The sequence below is a fragment of the Lotus japonicus genome, chromosome 2 (genome assembly GCF_012489685.1).
Source record: "Lotus japonicus ecotype B-129 chromosome 2, LjGifu_v1.2".
Lineage (NCBI taxonomy): Eukaryota > Viridiplantae > Streptophyta > Magnoliopsida > Fabales > Fabaceae > Lotus > Lotus japonicus.
This window is the reverse complement of record NC_080042.1, coordinates 16,198,173-16,210,725: the sequence shown is the minus strand read 5'-3', so window position 1 is coordinate 16,210,725 and position 12,553 is coordinate 16,198,173. Positions and strand designations below refer to the sequence as shown.

The window sequence follows — 12,553 nt, the reverse complement described above, 5'->3', positions numbered from 1 at the left end:
TTAACACATAAGTAGCCCACTCTTCTTTAATTTCATTTAGTTGATACTCATCGTAGAAGCCAAATTGACAATCAGAGAAGTACTGCAAAATGATGGTAAAAGTAAAAAAATTTAGAGTCACACTAAAAAATAGGAAAAATCAAGAAAGTTAGTCAAAGTTCCATACCGCTTGTGGAATTGTAGATTTTTTGTGCGCAATTATCTCCTTTAGAAAGCTTAGTACATAGTACCCACAATCTATTTCATTAGTTTGAGCAGGGCACTACAAAAAACAAATATAAATTTATATAAGTGATTTGGTAGATCTAATTGATTTCTGTAATGTAAATATACATACCTTTATCGTATTCCATTTGGCTTTGGACCATGTAATCCTCTTGTCATTGAAATTAGCACGGTAGATCATCATTGCGCTAACAAATTGAATAAAAAACTCATGATTAAATATGTTGAATAGCATTTCTAACATAGCATGATAGATCTATATATGCTTACTTATCAAACATCTCTTTCATGACTTTGCATTGTTTCAAACTACCATGTATAGGATCCAAGTAAAATAAGGTCCCTGTAGTGGCATTGATCACAACCAACACCCAATGTCTCCTACAAGCAAGACATGTTAAATTACCAAATAAAAAATGCAGTAACTAAGCTTCATATAAATTAATTGTAACACCCCGATTTCGGTGGCGTCACTTTAGTAACCAAAAGTAAACTTAATGCGGAAATACGTGAATATTTTTTTTTTTCGATATAATAACTAAGACAAGACTGAATTAAATAAAACCCAAAAGCGAAAAGTAATAGAGCTAATATACAATATATAAACAGCCCCCGCTGTAAGTAACAACCTCGTCACGAGTAACCTCCAGTGACGGAAAGAAAAGTGTAGCGCCCGAAGGCAAAATGTACAAACCAAATCTAAAGGTAAGTGTCCGCAACACCATCCCTCAAAACTGAGAATAAGCTGGCCCATCGGCCTGAAGCAAGACCTCCTAAGTCCAACCAACTCTCTGTGATTCTCGTAAAGAACCACACAAAAAGCTATAGGTGGGAAACTACCCTGTCCCCAAAGAAAACAAATGATGTTCAGAGCTAAGACTCTACTCCTACACTAATCCCATCTCGAGGAGCTCACACCAGCACTAAAACCTACATGCTAGCATGATCGTCGCCCGAATCTGAATCCAGAACGACCTAGTCTATGTACACCATCCGTCCTCCTCTCGCTACCGCGATACGCTCCAGTTCCCGCATCTCAACCCTAGTTCCTCCCGAAGGATGAACCATCATGAATCAGCCCGCCAAAGGCATCTGACAAAGGGCGTTTGTTCGCCAAAGCACACACAGAAGACGCGAGGGTCAACTCCAAAGAATTATGTAAATAATAGCACCAATAAATATAAATAAGATAATAGCCACTTAGGCTTATAACTAGGGATAACATCCTAGGGTTGCATATTCCACAATGAATATAAACGACAGTAAATCACAGTTAACATGCCTCAAATAGAATTAACAAGTATCAAACACACTCATCAACTAAGTCAGTATGCATGTCGCATGAAATGATATGCAGGTTAACCCAGTCAACCAATATGCAATCCGGAACGGATGGGCATCAAACGGATCAATCTTAGCACCAGCAACGGTGGGACCATTTCTGCCCGCGTGTCTCTTACACCACACAAAGGTAGCCAGATCAGCCGTAACCCGTAGGTCTGCCATTTCGGTCTGCTACAAGAGACGTTTACAAACGCTCTTTCACGGAAATCCGGGTCTTATGACCATTTTGGAATCCGACGAGGTCCAGAGTACGTCCTGTGTTAATACCCCATTAATGTTGCATGAATGCAGGATGATTAGTCAACCAACGTCTCCGATCTCACTCGACACGTCGCCACGTGTTCTAGGTAAATTAAAGTTTCTAAAAGCTTACCCTAAGGTAAAGTCGATTCTGCGACAAAATACAATAATCATAAAATGAGTGCAACCACTCACGATGACTCTTCGGGTCATCAATGCTCTCACGAAGTCTCACGCTTCAGTGAAGTTTCATGACCTCACAAGGTCTCACGCCTCAGTGGAGTTCCATGCTTTCCACAAGGTCTCACGCCTCAGTGGAGTATCCCGCATTCACAAGGTCTCACGCCTCAGTGAAGCTTCATGCTGTTCACGAGGTCTCACGCCTCAGTGAAGGTCCATGCTTTCCACAAGGTCTCACGCCTCAGTGGAGTATCACGCATTCACAAGGTCTCACGCCTCAGTGAAGCTTCTCGGCTCATCCCTTGGATGGCTAACAAACTGCTCAACGAGCGAAGGAGTACCAACATACTCAGAACTTACCAAACTCCTCAACACTTGGATCCGACGACACTCCTCGTTTTTCCAAAACTATGACTTGACTTCCAATGCCTTCCTTCGAGGTTGTTATCATTACTTAAAGATTTTGAGGTTATTTAAGGTCTTATGAATTTTCTTTATAAAATAGATTCCATTTCGTCTTATCGCAAGTCTTATACATTTGCAGGATCTCCCAATCCCAAGTCGCTTCCAGAGGATGTCTCGATCCACTAAACAAAATTAAGGCCCGAACCTCGTTCGTCCTATCAAACTTTCTAAAAACTCTCAAAATAAAATCGGCATGACCTGCCCGCTATTCTCACCATTCAGAATCTCAGATTCCAGTACAGAGCATATTTAAATCATCACATTCAACAACATGTCATATATCAATAAATCGCATCATAAACACTTAGCACTTAGCATATAAAGCATGCACCACACATCCTAGATTACCCACATAGCACATAGCATGTAAGACAATCTCAAAAACATTCAGTAGATGAATCATCTACATTGTCAGCCGAAGCCTTAGAAAACAATTTCCAATCACACACAATTCCAGTGCATAAACAGTAAACAATGTCGAAACATCGACCCTAAGCATTAACTAGAGATTCAGTGAGAAGCCCTCACCTGCAGATTCTCCAGGATTATCTTCTAACTCTTCCTCAAAAGCAAAGCGTTGCTCCTCAGGAAATTCCTCAAAAGTTCCTTTAAAGCAAAGTCACAGAAATACTATCAGAATCTATCGAGAACTAAACTATCGATACTTACTAAGGTTACACGAAGTAATCTATACTCTAAGGTACGATAATCTAGCGCGAAAGACAAGTTTTCGAAAAAGGAAATTTTCCTCCTCCCCCCCTATAGGGCTCGGCCACTTTTGGTAATTGTGGGGCTCGATTTTTCTTCGATCAAACTTGGTTCCTATGCTTTCATAAGCCGTAACTAAGGGTATTCTGAACTCGGAAAAATTATCGGATCGAAAACTGTCGCAGGGGTATTTTGGTCATGATTTTTAACTTAGAAATTTCAAAACTGAAATCCCAAAAACCAAATTTTGCAGGGACGTTACTAACGACGTTTATGACAACTAATCCTACTAACACTAAGCTAAGGCGATAGTTTTTAGCCTAAAGGTTGAAGCTTTACCTCAAAAACTCCAAAAATGGGTATTTAAGGCTAAAATTGATTCCGGCGGAATTCCGGCGACATAACGGAAAATCTAATCCGGCAGAAGTGATCTTGGGCACATATAGAAGAGGTTTAGAATCAGAAATGAAAGATTCAGGATAGTTTTGCAAAAACCCATAAACTATCCGCTCAGAAAACTCTACAGAAAAGCTATGGAAAAAGCGATCAGAGGTAAGGATTAGCGACTATACCTCGAAACCTTGAAGCAGCAACTGATTAATCAACGATCAAACAAGGATTGAACAAAATCTTCTTCTCCTCCTCTCCTCTCAAACTCGCGGCCTCCTTGGATGAAATGGGTAAGATATTTGTTTTTTTTTCATTTCTTGGCTATATATAGAGGTTGGCAAAACGCGGTAAAATGAAAGTTTCGCGAATCTGATTTTTCCGGCGTCATTCTCCGTGAATTAATAGATATGTTTTGGCGAAAGAATTCCAAAACTATAAAGAGGTCTCCTTGTATTTTTGGCAACTAATGCATAGTCGGTATAAAACTATTTTACCCGATAAGTTGCTTTTTGCATCGAATGTCGGAATAGAAAACTTCCTTCGGAAGAAAGATTGAAATCATCAAGAGAAATGGGTGTACGCGTTTAGAATATTCATTTGAAGCTCTGAATAGATAAAGTCCCCATAGTCGGGTGATTCTAGGGTTTTGAAATACCAGGGATTCGTTTTCGGCAAACTTCCGATGATTGGAATCGGACGTTCGTAGATCCTAGAGTTTCGCCTCGAAACGATTGTGATATATGGAAAAAGAGAAGTTCTAACATTTCTCTGAAGATTTTTGGAATTAACTTCCGTCGTGCCTAAAAGTGAAAATTAGCTATATACTAGGGTTTCTGACCTAGGTTTAAGCGTAAAACGATCGTGCTATAACTTTTATCGACTTCAATACGAACCTCAGACTTTTCCTGAACTTTCTCCTTCATAAATTTATTTCATTTGGTAAACTCTAGTTCAGGTTTCCCTTCACAATACATCAACCCTAATCGTAAATGGAAATCTCTTCCACTGATCCTAAGCTTAAAATCTTGGGTCTTACATTAATCAAGTAACTATGAATTAATATTTACAAATTTCATCCAATATTTCTCACCCTATATTGATCGGTGCAAGATATAATTGGTTTGATTGTGCATTTGCCATAATTGTATCCGAAACATATTGGCTTTGATGGTTGACCCCATATGTCGTTCGATGAGGACTCAAAAAGGCAAATTTCTCACACAAATTTTCAGCCACACAATGATCAAATAAGTACCTTAAATCAGAATATACAAATCAAATACAATGTTAAAAATTTGTTTATTTAAGAAAATGAAAAACTTGTTCTCACTAAAGTTTAGAAAAGTACCTTATATAAACACAAACGACTGAAGCACCTAATTCACCATGCTGAATGATTTGATGGAGTTCCTCACAACCAATATGCTCATACTCCATATTAATATCATGAAACATTTTTGGATCAATTGGTATTTTAATTTCTTTGCCATCGATAAGTACCTTTTCTGAATATATGTTGAGAAAGTTACAACTGTTAAGTTGATCGGCACTTATCCCAATGCGAGATTTGTGTTGTTTTGGCGATGCAAAAGATTCCCTTGTGCATCTTGTTTCCATCACCTTCTCTTTCACAATCTCCTTCTCTTCCACCTTGTCTTTGTCATTCTCTTTTGCCTTGCTTTTATCCTTCATTTCATTCCCTTTAGATGATGGACAATTCTGAAAATTGTAAATTTATGTATCATCAGTGATTGCAAATATATTTTAGCTAGCTTTGTAAAATTATACTCCCTCCGTCCCTAATTATAAGCTAAAGTTGTAAAAATCACACTTATTAAGAAAGCCTTAATTGATGCATTGGTTTTCAAAAAAAATGTACAACTTTCTATGTTTACCCCTATTTATGATAACACTTTTTCATCATTGTACTACTAATGGTGGTGCTCCACTACCAATAAATGCAAGGGTGAATATGGAAAGAAATATTAACTTTTGCAAGGTTAGCTTATATTTAGTGACACAAAAAAAGTCTCAATGTTAGCTTATAATTAGGGACGGAGGGAGTAACATATACATACCGTGCAATCAAGTTGAATGAGGCTGATAGGCCACGCCACAAAATTACCAATTGCGTTGTGGATGCTAATCAAATCATCATACTCATCGGGCACTGGTAGTTCTGCATCATCCTCAATCACAGCATCAATACCCACTTTTACACAACCGATTGGAAGTGGGCGGTTATGAATTGTATCACCAAGTGTGTTATACACTTTTCCCTTAGCAACCACGCGCCAATGAGGCAACTCCAACCACAAGGAACAAGATGTAATACTCTAAATCAATGATAAAAAAAAGTAAATTCTTGAAGAAAATTACATTCAATAACAAATCACAACATTGATAAACAAGTTACCTTAGGGATGTCATTAGGTGTTAGTGGTGTAAACATATCCATGTCAACGAATGGCTCCTCCTCAACCTTCTTCCCCTACACGAATGAAAAAATTATTAATGTTGAACTACACTTAAAGAAGTATCATTATCAATGTATTAAAAAATACAAACAAAGTCAATTACCTCATGAATCTCAACAGGTGATGCAGGTGATACATTAGGCGTGCAACTATCTCTTCCACTGGCGTAGTGTATAACCCCTATGTCCTTGGTGATCTCCCTCTCATGCAGCAATATATTGACTTGTTTCTGTAATGTCTGCACCAAATTTGTCAAGTGTGCAACTTCTGCTGGAGTCTCCTTTTAGTTTGGCTTCTTTTGAACTTTCTTGAAGAAAGTTTTCTGACATATTGGAAAGGTTGCACCCCTTACACAACCTGGGTGCTCAGCCGTCTTTAGTGCTTGATCGAGGATATCATTTGGTGTACGTTTATCTATGTCCTCTTGTGATGCAGATTGTGTGAGAATCTCCTAAAATATATAAAATTACTTAAGTACAAAACAATCACACAAACTTTTCCAAAACACACAATTTTACAACTAAGTTAAGTTTAGACTTCAAGCATGTCCCTATTCCAAATAGCTAAGGGAATCTTGCACCTGGGCAGAATAATATAAACTTCCACTAAATGAAAAAGAAGATCATATAGAACAGTGTTCTAACTACCATATGAAACATTAAGCCATCATGACATTGCATTAAAATTAGTGAATAATATCATATTCTATAATCCGAGACATGCAATCTAAACATATGATACACAATTCACTGCACATAAAGGGAACTATAGTAAAATGCCAACTACAAGATATGCAATCTAAACATATAATACACAATTCACTGCAAATAATGATGTTGGCCTTGAAGCTAGTCATGAAGTTTGCATCTTGAGTCCACCATAAAGACTTACATTTTAAGCTAACCATGGAGGCTTATATCTCATATTTTTTAAAGAGACTTATCCTCTTATTTCAACTTTTAAACCTTTGCAGAGATTTCTTTTATTTGCCCATCCTTCTTGAGCTTCTCACAACACTTAGCTTATTTTCAAATTTTAATATTAACATACACCGCTACATATTTAGCCTTTTACCACGGTTCTACATTACCAATTACCACGGTTGAACCATGGTAATATGGTTAGTTGTTACTGTGGTCGACCGTGGTAATATGCGCCCGGGAGTTATGCAAAATGCAACAGCGCAGGTTTCTGTGGGAAGGCGTGGAGGGTAAGGGGAAGATTTCCTAGGTCAAATGAGTTAGAGTTGGCAAACCAAAGAGGGAAAAGGGTATGCGGATTAAGGACTGGAAGGTGCTCAATAAAGTGCTCTTTGACAAGTGGAGATGGAGACTACTGTCGAAAAATAATAGCTTGTGGTGTCGGGTACTACAAATACGTTGGGTTGAATAAAGTGCCTCATGTTGGTGGAAGGATTTGATCTCTGCTTGTTATGGAGGGGTTGAAGTTGCGTGGTTCGATGAGGTAGTATGTAGGAGAATAGGCGATGCCGGAGAATTGCTGGCGAGTGTCAAAGAGATGGAATTTTGGCAAAACGAGTCATCGATGTGGAATTTTACTTGAATAAAGAATTGATGGAGAGTGAAGTGGAGCAGGTTGAAGCTTTGAAGAGGCTCATCTCAAGATTTTCCCATTTAGATCCAAACGTGATTCTTAGTTCTAGACTAAAGAAGCTTCAGGACTTTATTCTGTTAGCTCGGCGCGTGATTTCATGATGGGTGAGGTAGCAGTGGTGGCTTCATGGGATGGGTTATTCAGTAAATTATAGAGATCTAAAGCCCCTTCGAATTATGTGGCCTTCGCTTGGAGGGTGTTGGAAAATAAAGTCCAGACCAAATCTGACTTAGCTAGGAGGAATGCACTCCCGGTGTGTGTGGGACTAACTTGTGCCTTATGTGATAGCTCTGTTGAGTCGTGTTTGAACCTCTTTCTCATGTGTAATATAGCGTGGAGTTTCTGGGTGTGGTGCACGTTATTCGATTGTCCGGGATATTCGTGGGATTCTGCGGGGTTTTGTGCAAGTTCTATGGGGCCGGTCTAGCAAAGCATGGGATGGGTATGGAGCTTGGTCTTCGGGTGTTTGACTCACTTCCTAGATTTTGTTTCTGTGCCATTTATTCCTAATAGTGCCTCGACTGTTTATTATTGAGGCTTGTAGTTTGGGCTGTTAAGCTGGCTCCAACCATCGAAAAAAAGGTGGAATTAATGTACAAAAATATAGCAATTGATTGAGTAACATGGAAAATCTTTCATATATATATTTTCTCATATGTCGTATATTTGATTATTAGAATCATATGACTAATGGGTGTGCATGCAAATCTAAGATCCAAGATGTAACACTCCGACTTTCGGGGGTCACGGTAGTAACCTGCCTCAATAAACATGCAACCTGTTTTCATAAGTAGTTCGCAAATGCGGATATATTTTTTTTCCTCTTTAAAGAATTTCTAAAACATGTCATGCATACTCCCAATCGTAAATAAATTTACATCCAACCTTGAACAAGGCAAGTACCCAAAGGTAGCCACAGATGAACACAACTTACAAACCTAATGAATAGAATTAGATTCAACAAAGATTCTATTATACAATGACATCATGAATCCGATATACTCCCTACAATTTCCACATCGGAAAATAGCAAGAAAGTAATGCACAGGAACCTACCCAAATCCTAAAACAATAATCGTAAAATAATCCTGTAAGCTTTAACCAACAATGGTAAGCTCTCTACCAAAAAGGCTCTAGCCTTACTCCCGACTCCATTCTTCGAGTCTTATACTATTCTTCCACGTAGAGTAGCATCTGCTCACATCGCCGCCTATCATCGTCTGAGGCCGACCGCCCAAACACAAACAATACAAACAAGGCAGTGCGAGGTCAACTCACGGTATACAATATAATACAAACAACATGTGAAAGGTGGATGCATACTCCTGACATGTTATCATTTGCAATTAACAATATATTCACATCACATCACCAAATATAGTTAGATGCATGGCGTGTCAATGCAATGTAATGCTCAAAAGATGATCCGGATAAAACGTCACTTTCACAGTAGATGGGACAAGCCAACGGCTTTGCAACTTAAAGTTTCACACCCTTTCTAGGTTTCACACCTTTAGTTGGTTTCACACCATTCATTGGTTTCACACCACTCATAGGTTTCACATTGTAACATCCCTAAATCTCAGGGTTTACTTTATTAATCTTTTTTGAAAACGTGGGTAAATTTTAGCCGAAATAAAAACCTTTTCGAAACATAGCTTACAAATAAAGAAGTAATAACTAGAGAAATAGACTAAATAATTCATTTTATTAATAAAAGCTTTGGAAGCGTACAATGATTCTTTAAAATTAAAACATAATAATTAAACTAGTGTTCGACTGCCCCTGAGCCAACACAAAAAGAAGATCTTTAGGTTAGGTTCGAACCCTATAAATAAAGTCGGCTCACCCCCAAGTACAGACTCAATTATCACACTCAATACCCGACTCAAAGGTTGTGTTTCCTCCAAGGCCTCCTCCAACGCTCGCATCGTTTGCTCTCACCAATCCCATGGCTGGACCATCAGTCGCGCGATCAATGTCACGAGCCTTGTTGTCGTCCACATCAAGCAGGTATAGGGCCGCATCTCTACTGATCACACGCATGCTTGTTGTCTAGGCATTAGGCGCCCCAAACAACAAACACGCAGACAAGCAAACAAGAAAGGGTCAACTTCTAACACACACATATCATAAGTAGGGTATACCACCCTATCAATCACAAGTTCCTCCCTAAACTAACATTCATAAAATAGGGGAACTATATTCAGCTCTAAGGTTCACAAATATAGGGAACTATCTCGTAGTTCTAAGTTATAGTTAGTCGATGCTCGTGCACATGCATGCAGACTCTTTGGATATCCATAAGCCAATCCCTCATGGAAAGGCAGGACGAACACGACTCAACGATCGGGGTTGGATACCTCCAACGCACCGCTGCCCAACAGCTTGATGATCATGGTTGGACCTCACCAACGCACTGTCGTTTCACGTTCGTCCTTTGTTCATTTCCATCCCCTGAACGTCACCACTAACTAGCCTAGTCCAGGTCACCATCCGTGGCCAACCAAGCCCAGTCCAAATCACTTGGTCCACAATGCATGTCATGCAAGTCAGTCATCATCACTAGGCCCTAAGCCTATCATGTTCATCTCTTATGAACAAAATATCATAGCATAGTAACTTGCATGCATATCAATAAATATAGCTAACACCCTAGGCATATAGGCATGTTCATAATAACACTAGCTAACATTTATTGCATTATTATCATATAGCATATCTAGCACATATATCATCGATAGTCCTAGCATCATGCTCTCTAACAATCATAATCACAAGCAATTCATCTAGGCCGAGGCCGAAGTTCCCTTACTAGCATATTCATATATCATAAGGTCCTTAACATTTCATACTCATACAACTACAATCAATCATAGCCGAAGTGCCCTTACTTCAAAGGTACACTTTCCTAGAAGTCTCGGGTTTCTCCTTGAAGCTAGGTCTACACTTGGAAATTTCCTACCAACGAACGAACATAGTAACGTTACTAATCGGACAATCGAATTGATCATAAGCCCATCCCCTTATTCATCACAAAATTCCCCCCAAAAACCTTGAAGATCATAAGAACACTTGAAGAACTTTTGAAGAAAAACATAATTTTCACATAGATTCAATCCCCCCAAGATCAAAGACTCTTTCTAACACTTTTGCTATGAATATGGAAGAACATCATAATAACACTTTGAAGAAAAACACCATTTTCACAAACTTTTCACTACTCAATCAAATGACCATTCTTTTCTGGATGTGGCAGATCAGTTTATACTGCAACCATAGAGCATACTCAGAATTAGGGGTGTACAAGGGACAGGCTGGGAAGGGTTTTGGTTAACCCTGACCCGGCCCTAAATATTGACCGGGCCAATTCACATACCCTAACCCGTCCCTAGACCCAAAGCAACCCGACAATATACGGGTCCAATTTAGGACGGGTCTATGTAGGACGGGACCGGGTTGGCCCGAGAGACATAAGTCTAAGACTATTTGACATTAATTGTAAAATTTAAAGATAATAACATACTAAAAGAGTTATAAGTTGAAACTATATTTTAGAAGAAAGAACTTGAAAGGGTCCAATTCTTGCATAATCTATTGCACTTTAGAGATTTACATTTTTTTTATCAATATGCACATGTCACTCATTTTGTTTGATATCTCTTCACTTGTCTCTTGTTAGAGCATGAAAGTGCCCATATTTTAACCAACGTTTATTTAATTCATAAGGTAGATGTTAAAACATTTTCATCTCATCCACATGGTAAGATAATTTTGAGCATCATTTATCACATTTTAATCATTATAACAAATTAAAATTGTATAAAATATATATGTGAGACGGGCCGGGTGACCTGAGTGTTAACCCGAACCCTACCCTACCCGAAGTCGGACAACTTCATGATCAACTCGAACACGGTCTCTTTTAACGATCGGGTCGGGTTCAACCCGGCCCTAAAGGCTTGGGTCGGAACGGGTTGGCGGGTAGGGTCGGGTCTTGTACACCCCTACTCAGAATGACAAACATCATCTTGATCAAGGAATAAAACAAAGCAAGAAAAAATAAAATGAAAAGAAAGAGAGGGAGAGAGAGCTCACGGCTAGCAAGGAGGAGCAAATGAGCTTGGGGTGAAGAAATGTGAAGGAGGAGCTCTCTATTTATAGTGAGGGGTGAGAGCCAAACATTAAATGCTTTTATTTCTCCCCAAGAAGCAGCCCAAAGCCACGGAATATTCAGCCCATTTTAGACTCTTCCAACCTTCCTTGATTTGGTCCTCAAAATTTAGCTTATTTCCTAATTAAATCCCCTTAAAAATACCATTTATATCCTTAATCTTTTTAATTATTAAAATTTGAGTTCAAAATGTTTTAAATCGGATATGAAAAGATCCTTGAAGGTTTTAAAAGTACAAACATTGATCCTTCTTTAATTGAAAGTCAAGGAATCAAAATCCGTAAAATTTCTCCTTCATAAAACCTAGCCAGAAAAGGAAATTACTTGCAAAAGACCCATTTTTCCTCCTCCTCAATCCTTGGTCGTCCACCCCCCCCCCCTCCCCCATGGTCTGACTTTACTCCAAAATAATATTTTAAATAAAACCTAAAAGAATTGATGTATTTATTACACAATTTCTCTCCTAAATGCATCAAAACTTCAAATTTAAAGTCAAAAACTTTATCAATGGTTTTTACTCCAAAATTTCGTGCACCACTATCATAATTAACTCAAAAATATTTTTCAGAATTAATTATTTAATAAACCATAGGTTAAAAATAACTAATGCATTTTATTTAAATAAAAACTCATTTTATTTAAATAAAACCTTCAAAAATAAAACAAAGGAATATTCCCTCTTGGAATATTCTTAAAATCATGCCCAGCACCCCTCCATAAGGTGTGGCCCACGAAA

At 38.4% G+C, this 12,553-nt stretch overlaps 1 protein-coding gene across 1 annotated transcript; it reads right to left on the bottom strand.

Annotated features, from left to right (window-relative positions):
• Positions 1-491: 491 nt before the first annotated feature.
• Positions 492-5,953, bottom strand: LOC130736123 (uncharacterized). The gene is made up of 5 exons (XM_057587969.1): positions 5,949-5,953; positions 5,631-5,886; positions 4,901-5,271; positions 4,643-4,807; positions 492-606 (listed from the first exon to the last, which is right to left on the bottom strand). Exons 1-5 carry the CDS (start codon positions 5,951-5,953, stop codon positions 492-494), a joined length of 912 nt encoding a protein of 303 aa, XP_057443952.1.
• Between the last annotated feature and the right edge of the window lie 6,600 nt (positions 5,954-12,553).